At 43.6% G+C, this 16464-nt stretch overlaps 1 protein-coding gene across 1 annotated transcript in view; it reads right to left on the reverse strand.

Annotated features, from left to right (window-relative positions):
* Positions 1-4031: 4031 nt before the first annotated feature.
* The window catches only part of LOC117056520 (NAD(P) transhydrogenase, mitochondrial-like), a 63474-nt gene continuing 51041 nt past the window's right edge, over positions 4032-16464 (reverse strand). Inside the window, exons 17-22 of the mRNA XM_033166972.1 lie at positions 15453-15632; positions 13669-13828; positions 10144-10225; positions 7480-7598; positions 5307-5422; positions 4032-4259 (exon numbers count right to left, since the gene is read on the reverse strand). Coding sequence (XP_033022863.1) covers positions 4107-4259; positions 5307-5422; positions 7480-7598; positions 10144-10225; positions 13669-13828; positions 15453-15632 — 810 coding nt within the window. The 3' untranslated portion in view covers positions 4032-4106. The remainder of the gene's footprint in view (positions 4260-5306; positions 5423-7479; positions 7599-10143; positions 10226-13668; positions 13829-15452; positions 15633-16464) is intronic.

The raw sequence follows: 16464 nt of genomic DNA on the forward strand, positions 1-16464 counted from the left end.
CTCGTTTCAGTAGATATCATTGATCAAATGCAGCAGGGATACAAAAAAAAAATCTGATTTTTCACTAAAAGCAAAATATATGATTCCAGAAGCAATTCCAGTGGGTTTGTTCCTGAGGAGTGGTGATGTTTAGAAGTATGCCTAAGTTTCATTCAGTGACAGTGCCTAGAATTATTTCCATTTCCTTGGCCCTTTAACTCTTTTTCTTAAGGTTCACAATGAGGTACAGAAACCCTAGGCAGGTGGGGAGAGAAACAGAGCAAAGTTTCTAAATTACTATAGTGAAATAAATGAAGTCATTGAACATTTGATTTTTATTTAACTTACACATTAATTTCTACATTTGATTATTTAGGCTGTCATCTTCTTCTTTGGAGATCACTTGTAGCTGAATAAGATTGACCATATTAGATACTGTCAAGGTTCCTGCTCCTTCAAGAATATAGCTAGGGGAAACTAGAATTGTGCTACTGATCTTCCAAGGAAATAAGTTGGCCGTGGGCAAAATTTCCCCCTCCTTCCCATTGAAACTATTTTGGTCATATTGATCCATCTAGCACAGTACAGTTTCCTTCAACTGCCAGCTGCTCTCCAAGATCAGATGTCAGCTGAGATACTTTTAACTGGAGGTGCCAGGGATTCATCCTGGCACCTTTGACATGTGAATCAGGTGATGTACCACTGAACTACAGGCCCTTGCCCATTGCTTAAGTCACACTTGCATTTTATGGTGGGGTGGGGAACCTGGGGCCCTCCCAATGTTGTTGGACTCCAACTTCCATTATCCTTGAACCTCTTCATCTTTGGCGATCATTTGTAGCCGAGTAAGATTGTCTTCCATAAACAAGGTCTTAACAGTGAATCTGGAAGTGACTATGGAGGCCAATTCTGGATGCACACGTTCTTTCACAGTGGGGGCATAGGTCTCCGGGCGGGAGTTGATCAGGGTTTGCCAAGCGTGCCTTCCTCTTAGCACATTTCGTCCTGAGTTCGAGCATCTTCAAAGCCCATGACACCTTTGGAAAAGGCTGTTCTCCAATTGGAGCGCGCACAGGCCAGTGTTTCCCAGCTGTCGGTGTTTATACTACATTTTTTTAAGATTTGCCTTGAGAGATCTTTAAACGTCTTTTTTTTTACCACCAGCATTACGCTTTCTATTTTGAAGTTCAGAATAGAATAGTTGCTTTGGAAGACGATAATCAGGCTGTACAAGGCATCTTACTCCTAGTTCTTGTTGTGATCTACCATGCACTGATAGGGCTTGCACTAGAGCCTTATCATTCTGAAAAAGGATAGAATTTCTATGGTATCGGTTTTTGGTAAAAGGAACCCTTCTGAAATGTGTTGTTGAAATAGCAGGTAAGGAGAGGCCTGCTAGATTGGACTGAAGGCCTATCAATGCTAGAGTCCTTTGGCCAAATCATGTGGCTTGCTAGGTGGTTTGGGGAAGTTTATACACAGTGCCTGGGCTGGGCTCTTCTCCATCTGCCACCAGGTGTCAGTTGTCGCTAGAAGAGCCAGTGTGGTGTAGTGGTTAAGAGCGGTAGACTCGTAATCTGGTGAACAGGGTTCGTGTCTCCACTCCTCCACATGCAGCTGCTGGGTGACCTTGGGCTAGTCACACTTCTTTGAAGTCTCCCAGCCCCACTCACCTCACAGAGTGTTTGTTGTGGGGGAGGAAGGGAAAGGAGAATGTTAGCCGCTTTGAGACTCCTTCTGGTAGTGAAAAGCGGGATATCAAATCCAAGCTCTTCTTCTTCTTCTTCTTAACTGATAGTTGTTCTCCCTGATCAATTAAAACCCCGTAAGCTAAGTGGCCCTCCTCACAGCAATTTATGGTAGTTAGCCTATGAAATTTATTGTGCATGGTGCAAAGAAGTACTGTACTTCCATTTATCCTATATGTATCGCCAATCAGTTTTGTAGGGAGAGCCCAAAATTCAGGTGTTTGGGGAGGGCAGAGTAGGAAGATGGTTCATTTCCCCAGTATGGGCAAAACCTATCATTAGTTTCATTTGCACACGCAAAAATGGATGTGTAGAGCTGACCAGCTGGTGTTAACATATTCATCTAATGGTGATATAGCAGAACACAGGCTCAGGGTAGAATAACCCCTATTTAGACATGTAGTCTGCAGTCCAGTACATGAAGAATCATCCTTAAGGCTCACTGGATGGTAGCCTATGTTGCTAAAACCACTAATGTTATACAAAACTGTGCCATGTTTTTACAGCGAGAATTATCTTCAACAGTCATCTCTCTAATAAATTGCAACAGCAAATGCTTTCACTATCCATGTGTTGTTTTTTAATTGCTGTCAAGAAAAGGGCATCTTGCCTTTGCACAATGATTAACACTGTTTCCAGTGAATGACTTTTGATTGTCTCTCTGACATTTTCATCTCTGTGTGATGTTAAACAAGGACTCCTTTGAACTTTTCCCAGGAAAGTCTCTAAAGCAGCTTTGTGGAACATTACTGGGCTGTAATGGAAAGGGAAAGGAATCCGCCCACTGGAAATGCACATCCAAGCGACCCCCTGACCCAATGTATTCTTAACAATCAGTCTAAAGAGGCAAAACGTTAATTCGTTTTCTTCCAAATCACGTTTCTTTGAAAACATTTTTAGTGTAAAAGTAGAGACAGATAAAACCTTATATAAACAAGTGTTGGTTTACTTTTAGAGTGTGTTACAATTCAATTTACTCCTCTGCGAGTTTCAGGAGTCAAACATCCTCTAGTGGACACTTAAAAGTCCTTCTATCCATTTTCTCCACCAGCTGCAACCTCTTGCACTGCAACTGGTGCTGCTTTAGAGGCGTTCCCTGACTTAAGAAGCTGTAGTTTTTTGTTTTTTAAAAAATGAGGCTAATGAGAAGGGGAGGGATCATTGGAAGAAACACAGAAGGCATGATTTCCATTATATGAGATGTCCATTTCATCATAGCCAGCCACTTTGAGGAGCAGTTGGTGGGTGGCAAACCAAGTCATCACTCCCTTGAAATGGGCTGCTGCAACAAGGCCTAGAGCCTATCCGCCACTGCTTCTCTACCCTTTCCTTGGTCTGGCAGCTGACATTTCTCCAGACCCAAATTTGCCCATCCCTTTCACCTGCCTCTGATTACTTAAAGTGCCATAACTACAATTGCAAAGTTTGAGAAATAAGCTGCAAATGATGTCATTTGAATTTTTAATTACAGAGATTTACATTTTCATCCACAAAGGCACAGAGGCCAAAAAGGTAAATGTAAAAGGTAAAGGAGCCCTGGATGGTTAAGTCCAGTCAAAGGCGACTATGGGGTTGTGGTGCTCATCTCGCTTTCAGGCCGAGGGAGCTGGCGTTTGTCCACAGACAGCTTTCCGGGTCATGGCCAGCAGGACTAAACCGCTTCTGGCACAACAGAACCCCGTGACAGAAGCCAGAGCACATGGAAACGCCGTTTACCTTCCTGCCACAGCGGTACCTATTTATCTACTTGAACTGGCGTAGTTTTGAACTGCTAGGTTGGCAGGAGCTGGGACACAGCAACGGGAGCTCACCCCATCACGTGTGCCCTGGCACTCGTCACAGTGTTCTGTTGCGCCAGAAGTGGCTTAGTCATGCTGGCCACATGACCTGGAAAGCTGTCTGTGGAGAAACGCCGGCTCCCTCGGCCTGAAAACAAGATGAGCGCCGCAACCTCATAGTCGCCTTTGACTGGACTTAACCGCCCAGGGGTCCTTTACCTTTACAGAAGCCACAAATTACTAACATGATCCAATACCTCAGGTTCTTTTACCTGTCTGTCGGACACAGCTGTATATAAAAAAGAGACTGCACCCACCACCAAACTTATTTCCTAAACAATACCAAATTATGGACACAGTACAGTCAAAGTTGCCCTCTTTTTAGTTCCCTTGATTTCAAAATGCTCAACTTTCTGTGCTGTCTTATTCCTGATATTTGTAAGCTGCTCCGGGAGCCCTTCTGTGGCTGAAGAGCAAGATAGAAATGTATTAAATAAGTTATAATAAATAAACTCAACCAATGAAATTAATGGTACTAAACAAGGTTTATTGTTGGGTGGCTGGTGCCCTATGTTTTTACACAAATCTGGGAATACTAATACTAATGGGTAGGAATAGATTCCCTAATTTTGGCTTGTAAAGCATCGCAGGTTTTCTTGGCATCACCAAGCAGCATTGAGGTATTGGGCTTGTAAAAAATGGGGTTGTCAACTGCAGCATACCCAACTCCCAGAGTGCGCTTCATGACAATGACCTGGTGGAGAAACAAAATGGCGGCATGAATAGAGAGATACTCAAGCAATCATAGTGTACCTACTCTGAAACCATATTATCAATATTTCTTAAATTTCTATACTGCCCTTCATCCGAAGATCACATAGGGTTGCCAGGTCTGCTTCCAAAAAATAGCGGACAAGCGGGGGGTGGGGTGGGTTAAATTAAATTAAATTATATATTTTCTTACAAACATTTTAACATGTATTAAAATACCATTTCATCATAAAGCTTTTGAATAAAAGAGTCCACTATTTTGTGGAAAAAAATAGTGAACATAATGTGAAAAAGTGGACTGTCCACTCAAATAGTGGACATCTGGCAACCGTAAATCACAGGGCGGTTCACAATACAAAAACACAAAAATACATACCAAAATGACAAACAAAAACAATACCACCACCCCAATTTAAAAGGCCATGGATTGTTTAATTATTATATGGTTGAAATCATCGATTCAGCATGGCCCAACTCCATAAAAGTGAGTATTCAAGCACTTAAAGAGACCTTGGAATATTACCGCATACAGCTGTGAATTGAAGTGCCTTAAAGCTTTAGACATGGAAATGTTAAGGAAGATAACTTTGGTAGGGCTGCCATACGTCTAGACAATTCCAAAGGTGGAATTGACGCCCGGAGGGAACCAAGTCAATTGAAAAATCACGTTTTTTGGGTAAGCTCAACAACTTTCGGGGTGTCCTGGTTTTTACTCTTTGAAATATGGCAACCCTAAACTTTGGTGGAAACCTTTCCATTTTTAACTGGGTGTAATTAAGTACCTGTAACAAAGCGAAGTAGGCAGAAGAGCCAATTAGGTACACATGCCATAATACAGTTTTATAAATCCTCCTCCTTTGTTAAAGGCATATTCTTCACAACGTAAGACTAGCCCTGTCAGAACCGGCCAAGGATCCATCAAGAATGAGGAACCTGTGCCCCACCCCTGGCCCGATTCTCATGGGTTGAGATGCAAAGGGAATTCTGTTGGAGGCTATCACAAAAGAGTCAATCCCTTGCCATCACTTACCTGCTTAGATTTCCAGACCTCCAATACAGGCATACCAGCTATAATTGAATTTGGATCTTCTTGTGCTGCAGAGTTCACAGTGTCGTTGGCACCGATTACCAAAGTCAGATCTGTGTCTGAGAGGCAGAAGAAAACTCATCAACACTTCAGAAACTTGTAAAGCTACTGTCTTTTGTCAGGACTTTCAAAGTCGCTGGCAGACAACTGCTTAATTCCCTTGGGATGCGGAGACTGATAAAACATCTAAGCATATAAATCATATAAACATATAAGTCCGGAGGCCAGAGAGAAAAGAAAACCTGATAAAGAAATTGAACAGAAACAGTGAGGAGAAAGGAACAGAGAGGTTTTGTCTTTCTTAGTTCAGGACTTGTACATAGCAGGGAGACATTCAACCAAACATCCGAAGGAAAACTCCCTCAGCCAACTAGGGCACATGCCACCACATCTAAATGTGCACTATGAGGCTACCTGAGACTCAAGCAATAACAACAGAAGCACCTCCAGTCTGCATATCCACTCCTTCAGTGGGAGTGTAACCCCATCAAAAGCAGGAAATCTTCCATGCATCCAGTCCGGGGTACCACCCCCTAACACTGCCTCAGTTTTATCTGGATTGAGCTGCAGTTTATTGCCTCTTATCCAGTCCATTACCAAGGCAAGACAAGTGTCCAGCAGTTCCACTGCCACACCTGCCAATGAAATAAATTAAAAAGTTGTCCAGTAGCACCTTAGAGACCAATAGCTTATACCCAGAACACAATAGCTTATACCCAGAACAAACTTAGTTGGTCTCTAAGGTGCTACTGGACAATTTTTTAATTTTTTAATTTATTTTGACTGCGTCAGACCAACACGGCTACCTACCTGAATCTAGAACACCTGCAGATCTAAAGGAGAAGTAGGGCTGTGTGTCATCAGCTGTAACAGAAGACTTAGGCACTCCATGCTGATGCTGAATCGCACAGGAGTCTTATGTATGTTATTTCTCTTCCTCAAACAAACAGGAAGAAATTGTTCCTTCTGCTGAGTGCCTGGGTCATACATTACACTATCTGCATGATGCAGGAGGGCTAGTAGTCTCTACCGCACTGGCCTAGCCAATTTCACAGGGTTAAGTCCCTTTCACTGAAAGACCAACAGTGAACTCTGATTGACAGCTGAAAATTATGACAAAGGAATACTCATGACTTAATGCCATGCCCTCTTCCCAAGAAGCAACAGGCAATCTTCTCAATTAACTTAACCCAACAACGGTGTTGAGAAGCGTGAGATTCAATATTCACAACTCTATTTGAAAGGTTACTTCTCATAAATAATCATGATGCCGGTGGCCCAGATGGTTTCTCTAGATCAGTTTTGCAATATGAAAGTAGCAGCCTTTTAATGAAATAGGAAGAGTATGATTAATTTATATAGGGAAAACATTAAATAATGAGCGCCTGGAATTTGGTGGGTGGGAGGAACTTTCCTTTCAAAGCACAGGTTTTTAAGACGGTGGCTTGAGATTACTTTCGAGCTCCTTTTCCGTTCTCTTTTTGGCTGCCTTCTGATTCCCACAAGCGTCCTGCTTCTTTCATTGCTTAAAGAGATTTTATGCAAGAGACTTGCTGGAGCACCAGCTTGACAGCTGTAAGCTGCTGATTCATAGATGCATTGTTAGCTCGATCATTTAATTCTTGTCCAGCAGCATCACGCTATAAAACTTGACCTCCCCAATGAAACATCAAAAGGCTCTTGCATCTCTCAGCTCACTCTATAATAGAAAGTCTGGGGAAGCAGACCACCTCTGAAGTCAGCTGAGAAAGTATGCTACACAAGCAGAGCTGCTTTCCAGAATAGCCCCCTGCAAATCTGATGCTCGCAATATGGCCCAATGCCCCTGAGAGAGGTTTGAACAAATAGTAGTACACCTAGGGTGTAGGCTTCAGGGGTGCAGCTGGCGCAGATCGATATGGGGCTCAGCTGAAGTTGGTACCTGGAGAGCTTCTACGGGAGAAGTCAGAAGAGGATGGGAGATCAGACAAGGGCAAATACCACTTGAGACAGCATGATTATTCTTTGGCCTAACTGCAAAAGCACACAATACAACTAACTTTCTCAGCATGGTTTAAATAAAAAATAAGCCGTTATTTATTTTTCTCTCTCTCCTCTCTCCACCCTCATTCTTTACCTGGGAAATCTTCATTTATCTCGTCCATTTCCAGCACAACGTCATAAGGGACACCGGCTTCTGCCAACAGAACGTTCAGCTGCCCTGGCATACGGCCTGCCACCGGATGGATGCCAAACCTGGAAACAAAGAGAGAAAAGGAATGGCCGCATTGCATCCAAGACACGCTGAACTAATAAAAAGAAAATAATCAATGTTAGCAATGCTACACAGGTGGCGGCAGGCCAGTTCCAGGCTTGACTGCCTCCTGATTGAACCACTAAGAAGAGAGTGATGGGTAGGAAGGGCAGCCAGCATTCAGGAAAGGCAATTTCAATGGGTGAGCACCGTTCTCACCTATTGTGAGAAGTGCAATAGCAGGGACTATTCAGTGAGAGTCTTAAGGGGTGAGGTCTGCTATTGGTCTGAATGACAGCCAACTCCAATCGGCTGGAGGCTCTAGTTAGTTGGGAGTTAAGTGTCAGTAAGAAAGAAAGTGTCAGCTGAGTTTTCACAACTGCAAGTGTAGGAGGGGAAAGTAGTTCTTAATCATTTTTTACCCTATGTACCGTATGAAATAAAAAAGTTCTCTATTTATCCTCATATTATGTGCTGCTTTTATTCAGCTCACACTGAGTAAATTAGGATCAGTTTCTTTTCTCTCTGGACTCTGGTCTGGTCTATTTCAGTCACTCTGCTAACATCAGTGAGGTACGCTAGGCCAAGAGGGTGTAATTGGTCCCTGGTCCTGAATGGGGTAACTGTGCCCCTGAAGGACCAGGTGTGCAGCCTGGGAGTCATTTTGGACTCACAGCTCTCCATGGAGGCGCAGGCCAATTCTGTGTCCAGGGCAGCTGTCTACCAGCTCCATCTGGTATGCAGCCTGAGACCCTACCTGCCCACAGACTGTCTTGCCAGAGTGGTGCATGCTTTGGTTACCTCCTGCTTGGACTACTGCAAAGCGCTCTACGTGGGACTACCTTTGAAGGTGAGCCGGAAACTACAACTAATCCAGAATGCGGCAGCTAGACTGGTAACTGGGAGTGGCCACCGAGACCATATAACACCGGTCCTGAAAGACCTACATTGGCTCCCAGTACATTTCCAAGCACAATTCAAAGTGTTGGTGCTGACCTTGAAAGCCCTAAATGGCCTTGGCCCAGTATACCTGAAGGAACGTCTCCACCCCCATTGTTGAGGTCCAGCGCCGAGGGCCTTCTGGTGGTTCCCTCCCTGCAAGAAGTGAGGTTACAAGGAACCAGGCAGAGGGCTTTTTCGGCAGTGGTGCCCGCCCTGTGGAACGCCCTCCCATCAGATGTCAAGGAAATAAACAACTATCTGACTTTTAGAAGACATCTGGAGGCAGCGCTGTTTAGGGAAGTTTTTAATGTTTGATGTTTTATCATGTTTTTAATATTCTATTGGGAGCCGTCCAGAGTGGCTGGGGAAACCCAGCCAGATGGGAGGGGTATAAATAATACAATTATTATTATTATTATTATTAGCTCAATCACTCCTCCCAAGATTCATACCTAAGCAGAGTTCCATATCCACAGGTCCCTCATCCATGTCCAGAACTCAAACAGCCAAACTAGATGTGATAGCAATCACGAAACTTGGTCTGACTCTGTTTAAGGCAGCTTCCTGTATTCCTAATGGAGAAACTGCGGTGTTCTGAGATGGAGGGAAATGTAGACTTCTGGCAGCCTAGGAAGCATTAAATGCCTTAGCAGAAAGGTGGTCTATAAAGGCGATTAATAAATAAATAATAAGCAAGGAGCATATTGCTATTTCTTGTGGTGGCAGAGCACAATATGGTGCAGAGGAGTAAATGTGCAAAAGGTGGCACTATTTTTAATGTGTAGATGCTCTGTGCCATTCATGGCTGCATGACAAGAGTGGTCCATTGCAAAAGAAGACAGGGCTTTCAGCTCTTTTGTTATGGTACTCACAGAGTACAGTCACTTTTCTCCTCCCCCCCCCCCCCGCCGCCGCCATGGGCAGCCATTTTGTGCTGGCACCCACGACATGAGGACAAGCAACTCATTTCCCCACCACAAAAAAACAACAACCACTGCTGTTAACTATGAGTTTGTGTTTTATGATGTTTCTCGTTAGCAGGACCCAGTAATTGAGGAGAGAGATGAAAGGAGGGGAAATGAAGGCAGAAGGAAAAGAAGTAGCCAACCATTTCTCATGGATGAAGGGTAGATACAAACAGTTCTTATGATATGCCTCCACAAAGCAAGGTCATCTTTTTAAAGATTTATCTCACTTCATAAGAAGAAGAAGAAGAAGAAGAAGAAGAAGAAGAAGAAGAAGAAGAAGAAGAGTTTGGATTTGATATCCCGCTTTCCACTACCCGAAGGAGTCTCAAAGCGGCTAACATTCTCCTTTCCCTTCCTCCCCCACAACAAACACTCTGTGAGGTGAGTGGGGCTGAGAGACTTCAGAGAAGTGTGACTAGCCCAAGGTCACCCAGCAGCTGCATGTGGAGGAGTGGGGAAGCGAACCCGGTTCCCCAGATAACGAGTCTACCGCTCTTAACCACTACACCATAAGAGTGCCATCAAAGCTGTTACTGTAGAGTAAATGGTTGCGGATCACACCAGATCTCCGGCGACTAAAGCGAATTTTCTTATTAGTAATGTAACCTGTTTATACCAGCATATTGATCACACTTGCCTGACTTTCTTCCCTTGTTCATTAAGCATCTTTACCATGTCAGCAATAGGATACTGAGCTTTGGCTGCACAAAGGCCCCAACCTACAATGATGAGAGAGAAGAAATCAGAGTTTAAGCAGTTGCTTAATACCTCCCAGGTTTTAATTCCCAACACATAGACATTCAAAGCATATGGCTTCCTCACAAAGAATCTTGGGAACTGTAGTGTAGCCCCCCCCTCAGAGCTGTAGTTCCTAGCACCCTTAATAAACTACAGTTCCCATGATTCTTTGGGGAAAATAGATGTGCTTTAAATGTATGGTTTGCGTATGCAGCACATCTCAAAGTGCATGTACCCACATGTGCTCGCATTCATTCCTTTAACACTCATCTTTCCAATAGCTCCTCTTCATTTGTTGTCTTTTCCTGTGGTGCAACTTTAGATTTAAAAACTCATGGGACAAAAAACTGCCCCCCCTTTTTTTGCTTATGCTATTCTGTCAAATAGAGTAGCTGGCATGTCTTGCACAGTCTGTGTCATATTCAGGGGCAGTAAATTTAACTGTGCACTGTCCCAATAAGTAGTGAAAAGCTTTAGGTTTGGAACACTCTAGGTAATATAGTTTCAGTGTGTTCCCTCGTCACCTGGCAGGCCAAGCACCAGAACATACCATCCTTGGGCAAAAGCTGGGACCGCCTCCACTGACACGGGGCCAAGTCTGGGTCCCCCTTTGGGGGGGGGAATGGAAAAATGCTGCTCCATCTCTAGTCATTCTGGTCGCTGTTTGCATGCTCAGATAAGACAGCTGTGAGAGCCAGCAACTGCAGCAACAGTGCTAGGAGGTTCCAGACCCCCCAGCTACTCTGACCACCATTGCCAGCCCTAGATTTAAACAAAGATTCTGGGTCCCTTTTGTCTGGCTGCAAATATATACCAAGAGTCCACAGGGCCCACAAATAAGCAAAATGTCTTACCAGATTATATAACAATCGTAGAACATCAACCCAACAGTATGAAAATTAAGACAGACATTTAGGAGCAAATGGAGGTGGGGTAGCATAAAGAAAACCAATACAACCCCCTGCTAAAACCCTACTAGGAAACAACCAGAGGATTCCCAACCCTCCAAACACTCTGCAGTGTTGAATTCAGAACCCAGTCTTTAGTTCCAGATGAAGTTTTTCCCTACAAACTTTCACTGCACAAAGTTCTCCTGTCTCTTGAGGGAGAGGAATTTAGGTATTATGTCCAGGAGGAAATATCTGAGCACTCCAACCATGTAAAACATATATTTTAAAGCATTACTGAAAAAACATCTCTGAAGTATTAAATTCATTCTCTCTCATCCCACCTCCCTCAAAAGCAGTATGCTTAGATGGGGAATAATGGACTTAGACATGTTCATTTTCTGTTCCTGCTGCCCCTTCCTTTGGAGACTCTTGCTAAGTGAAATTTCTGGCTTGCAGGGCCAGCCAGACGCACTCCCAAGTCAGGTGAATGGGGCTGCCCAAGCACATTGCAAGGGGCAAGAAGTTTTAACTATGAGAGCCCAAGAAGAAATTGGCCTGGCTCAAGCATCCAGGCTAAAGTTGTCCTGCCAAGACCACCAGCCTGTTTAACTAAATGCTTCTGCAAACAACTCAATGCACCTAGCAGGGGAATTTTCCCTGTCAATGAGATCAGTGACTTGCATCTCCTTTTGGTTTTTTTGGTTTTGGTTTTTGATTTTTTTTGTGCTGTGAACTCAGGCTCATCCAGTAGGACATATTTTTCTGGTTTCCTATAAAAATAAGAGGAGGAATGCTTTTCTGGAGAATTCAAAGACCATGTGGTACACAGTGTCTCATGGTCAAATAATGTAGTTTGGAAATGGACAAAAAAAATTAGAATAGCATTAACCCCCTGGAGTCATTATGCTTCCCAGCCCTGTAATAATGAGGAGGAAGCACCACAGAAGAGCTATTAGTCTATTCCAGACAGAATGCATGTTCAAGTCACAAAATGAAGCTAGCTCCAGGTGTCATTTATGCCCTTCAAGCTCTGCCACACAGAAAAGAAGCAGGCGTCAGAACAGTGCAATATGACTTTAGCACCGTCCTGATTTCCCCCCACCCACTCTGTCTTGTCCATGGTACATGAGAAAGACAGGAGGACAGGAGGCTTCTTGAAGACAAAACAGAAAAACCCATTCTCCTCTTCAAGCTCCTGAACTTTGTTCAGGGAAGAGAGACCACCCTCCTGAGGACTTGGTAAGGCAGGGCCTTTATCCCCCCCCCCTTTTATTTTTTGCTAAGCTGGAGAAAGAAGAGAAGCTCAACTCTGGTTTGCTTCTGAACCCAGTGGCAGAGGAAGCCACTTGGGCGCCTGGGGTGGCGTACCCAGGTTTGGGGTGAGCTGCCCATAGGGGCGGGGTGCACCATGGGGCCTCTAGAGTCTGCCTGCCTCCTCCCACTCAGCCTCCCTACAGCTGGGGTGGGAGGCAGCGGGCGGGCCGTTTGGCCATCGCGGAGCCTGTGCGTGCCCAAGCCACCGAGAGACATGTGGCTCAGGCGCACTGCAGGCCCCGCGGTCAGTGCCGCCCAGCATTTTGTCACCCCCCTCAGTGGTGACACCTGGGGCAGATTGCAGCCACCACACCCCCTTCCTCCACCCCTGTCTGAACCTTCTCCATCTATAATCTGGTAGAATTGTCAGTTAGCTCTAGGGATGCCAGAGAATTCTGACAAAAAACAGAAACGGGAACAGAAATTGCCAATGTTGGCTTATTTGTCCCCTCTCCAGAACAGAAATCAATCCAGCTAATAACATCGATATATGCTGTTCTTGTTTTTAGTCTGCAAACAATACATAATCGATTACATCCATGTCCCCCAAACTGAATTGTTTTTTGTTTGCGGTGAAACGAATAGAGTGGAATAATATAATGACAACATAATTTATTACATAAATTACATAAGTTAAATAATTTTGCCGGCGTGGACAGCAAGACAAGTAATGCAGTTTTAGCAGAAGATGAACTCCGGTGGAATGGAAGCAGTGCTGCATGCAATGAGCAAAAGGTAGAAAGGAAAATGAAGCCTTCTTACATCCTGAATCAGCTTTCAGTTTCAGAAATTTCTCCAAGTCTCCTTCCCACTGTTTTAGAAAAGGACATTTCCAGTCAGTGACATTACGCACTTTTCTGAGGTACAGACTCATTCCAGGTCAAGTTGTGTCTCAGGACACAACTGAAGTTCAGTTCTCAGTCTTGACCACTAAGTGGCCCAACCAACCTCACCTCATATGGTCTTCTATCATGTCAGCTGAGGCACAGATGTCAGCAGAGCCTGATGTGACTAACAGCATTTGCCTTAACAAGTAGGTAATTAGAGATCGGTTACCTTTGCATTCAATACAGTAAAAAGTTATTTGTTAATTGGGAAAATAAATTTGGATATTTGGGAACTGTACAGGTAACAGTAGAACAAGAACCTGGGAAATATCTTTTTCATAGCCTATGTGCATAACTACTAAACAATTGAATATAGCATTGTTGAACTCTTACCAGGTGTAATGATGATTGAATTAGCTTCCTTGATCATGTCAACAGTTTGATCGATTCCAACTTCAGTGTGTGTTCCAACTATTTCCATGGGCTTTCCTCCAGCCGTAGATGTTGTACCAAATCCACCCAAAATGACATTTGGCAAAGATCGGTTCATGGCCTGGACAAACCATTAGACATACATTAACAAATGTCAGGTCTAACCAAAACCACTTGGGATATCTGCTTGCCACCTGGGGTGAACGGAGAGGCAGGAAAACTACTTTAACCATTGCTTTACTGAATGCTTAAACTTGGTTAATTAAAGCCACTAGATTGTATCCACATTAGTCATACTCAGAGCATGGACAGGACTAACTGAGGTCTATTAATTTTAATGGGTCTACTCTTGAGTAGAATTTAGTTGGATACAACCCACTGCTTTCAAACTCATGGTTTCATATCCTGGTTTGTGATCAACTATGGTTAGATATTTAGTCATAATGCTTATTCATAGATAAGGAAAGCAAGCCACTGTTACACACTTTAACTGCACACAGCCTGTTTTGTTAACACCTAAACCCAGTGCATTTTTTTTCTGGGGGGATGCACAGGTACGCATACCCTTAAACATTTTGTGAATCTAAGTTAGGCCTCATTGGGGGGCAGTATTTCAATATGAATAGGAAAATGAGAGTTCCCCTAAACATTTTTTTTAGGAAAAAAAGCACTGCCTAAACCTGTGGGAAGCCTGTGTTGTTGGACTCCAATTCTCATCAAGCTCATCAGCAGCATGGCCAATTGTGAGGGATGAGGAGAGTTGTAGTACAGCAACACCCAGAGGGCCACAGGTTCCCCATTTTTCCTTTAATGGGTACCGATGACTGATTGACATTGCAGAGCTAGCAAGGCTAGATACATCTTTATCATCCAAGGTGGAGGCTGAGGCAAGTGTCCTGTCAGGTTGTGTGTGTATATGACAGGGAGAGAGGTTGGCCTGTTTTCCCTCCTCAGCGTGTATATTTGTAAATGATTTTTTTTTTAAATTGCAAAACAACAGACAAACAAACCCAGCATATATCTTCAGTACTCTTTCCTCACAAGGACACTGATGATGTAGCAGCTGACACCTAGTCACTTAATGGCGGCGGTGGTGATGATGATAATTTTATTATTTATACCCCGCCCATCTGGCTTGGTTGCTCCAGACACTAGATAAAGTGGGGTAGTCATGAAATTATTGCCTTGCTAAATGAATAATGAAAACACACCAACCACAGGGTGCCTATACCTATCTTCTACTGGGGATCAGTGAATCTTGTCTATTTTGGTTTCTCTCAGTTTCTCACTTTTCCAATCTTAAGTTCAGTTCTCTGCATTCCCAAACCAGTTTGCATTTTTTTGAAGGGAAAAAAAATTTCTCACAATATTTTTTTTAAAAAAGTTTTCATGAAAATTCGCCAGCATTCTACTGCAAATTTCTCCTAATATACACATTTGTATGCAATTTCCCCCAATATACAAAGTTTCACAAAGCAAATTCCCCTACTGTAATGCATATATATATATATATATATATATATATATATATATATATAATGATGCTCATTCTTATGTATATTTCACCCTAGTAGATATGCATTTTTGTACTTGGCTGGAGAACTGCGTGGCAAAATTTGGAGAAGTGTTTGTTTCACAGTTTGGCTGTGCTTCAGTTCTCTGGTTGGAAAGCGCAAATTAGACACGTTCACTTTCAAAGGCGAACTGATTCAAAATTCCGCCCCCCCCCCCCCGCCCCTACTTACCACACACATGATGTAAGACAGGATAGCTCCGGAAGAACCAATCAAGGCTCCAACAATGGTCATCAGGTTGTTGTCCAGAAGAAATCCCTCTGCGCACAAGGCCCACCCAGAGTAGCTGTTGAGTACAGTGATCACCACAGGCATATCTGCTCCACCAATAGCTGCCGTCAGGGTTACTCCCTGCCATTTTCACGTGCCGAAAAGGGAAGGCGAACCCAACGTAGGTCAGGTTTAAGTAACAGCAAGAGTGTATAAGGTTCGCGTTAGAAAGAAAAGGAACGGGGAGGAAAGAAATGGGAATTTAATCAGCAGGATGTGTGAGGCATAGAGATTAAACAAAGACTGCGGTCATACACATGGCCAGAAGCAAAGATCACCAGTGTCAAAGCAATAATTCTTCAACATTAACTTCGTTGGACTGGTCATGTTATGCGGATGCCTGATTATCGTCTTCCAAAGCAACTTCTCTGTTTCGAACTTAAAAATGGAAAGCGTAATGCTGGTGGTCAACAAAAGAGGTTTAAAGAACTCTCAAGCCACATCTTAAAAAATGTACCGGTAGTATAAACATCGAAAACTGGGAAACAATGGCCTGTGAGCACTCCAATTGGAAAACAGCCTTTACCAAAGGTGTCATGGGCTTTGAAGACACTCGAACTTTGGGCGAAAGAGGGAAATGTGATAAGAGGAAGGCACGCTTGGCAAACTCCTGCCTGGAAACCTATGTCCCCACTGTGGAAGGATGTGTGGATCCAGAATTGGCCTCCACAGTCACTTACGGACTCACTGTTAAGACCGTGTTTATGAAAGACAATCTTACTCGGCTACAAGAAGTGCCAATAAGGACTTTTCTGATCTGCCCATCTTACTGTCCTTCCCCAAAACCCATTGACTCCTTCACATGACAGTGTTACTACAATGCTCCCTATATTTCCCAGTGTACTACAGTTACAGTAGTCTGAATGGTGGAAAAGAAGGGCATTAATTATAACCCCCCCCCAAAAAAAAAGAA

Source organism: Lacerta agilis, chromosome 13, assembly GCF_009819535.1.
Source record: "Lacerta agilis isolate rLacAgi1 chromosome 13, rLacAgi1.pri, whole genome shotgun sequence".
NCBI classification, from domain to species: domain Eukaryota; kingdom Metazoa; phylum Chordata; class Lepidosauria; order Squamata; family Lacertidae; genus Lacerta; species Lacerta agilis.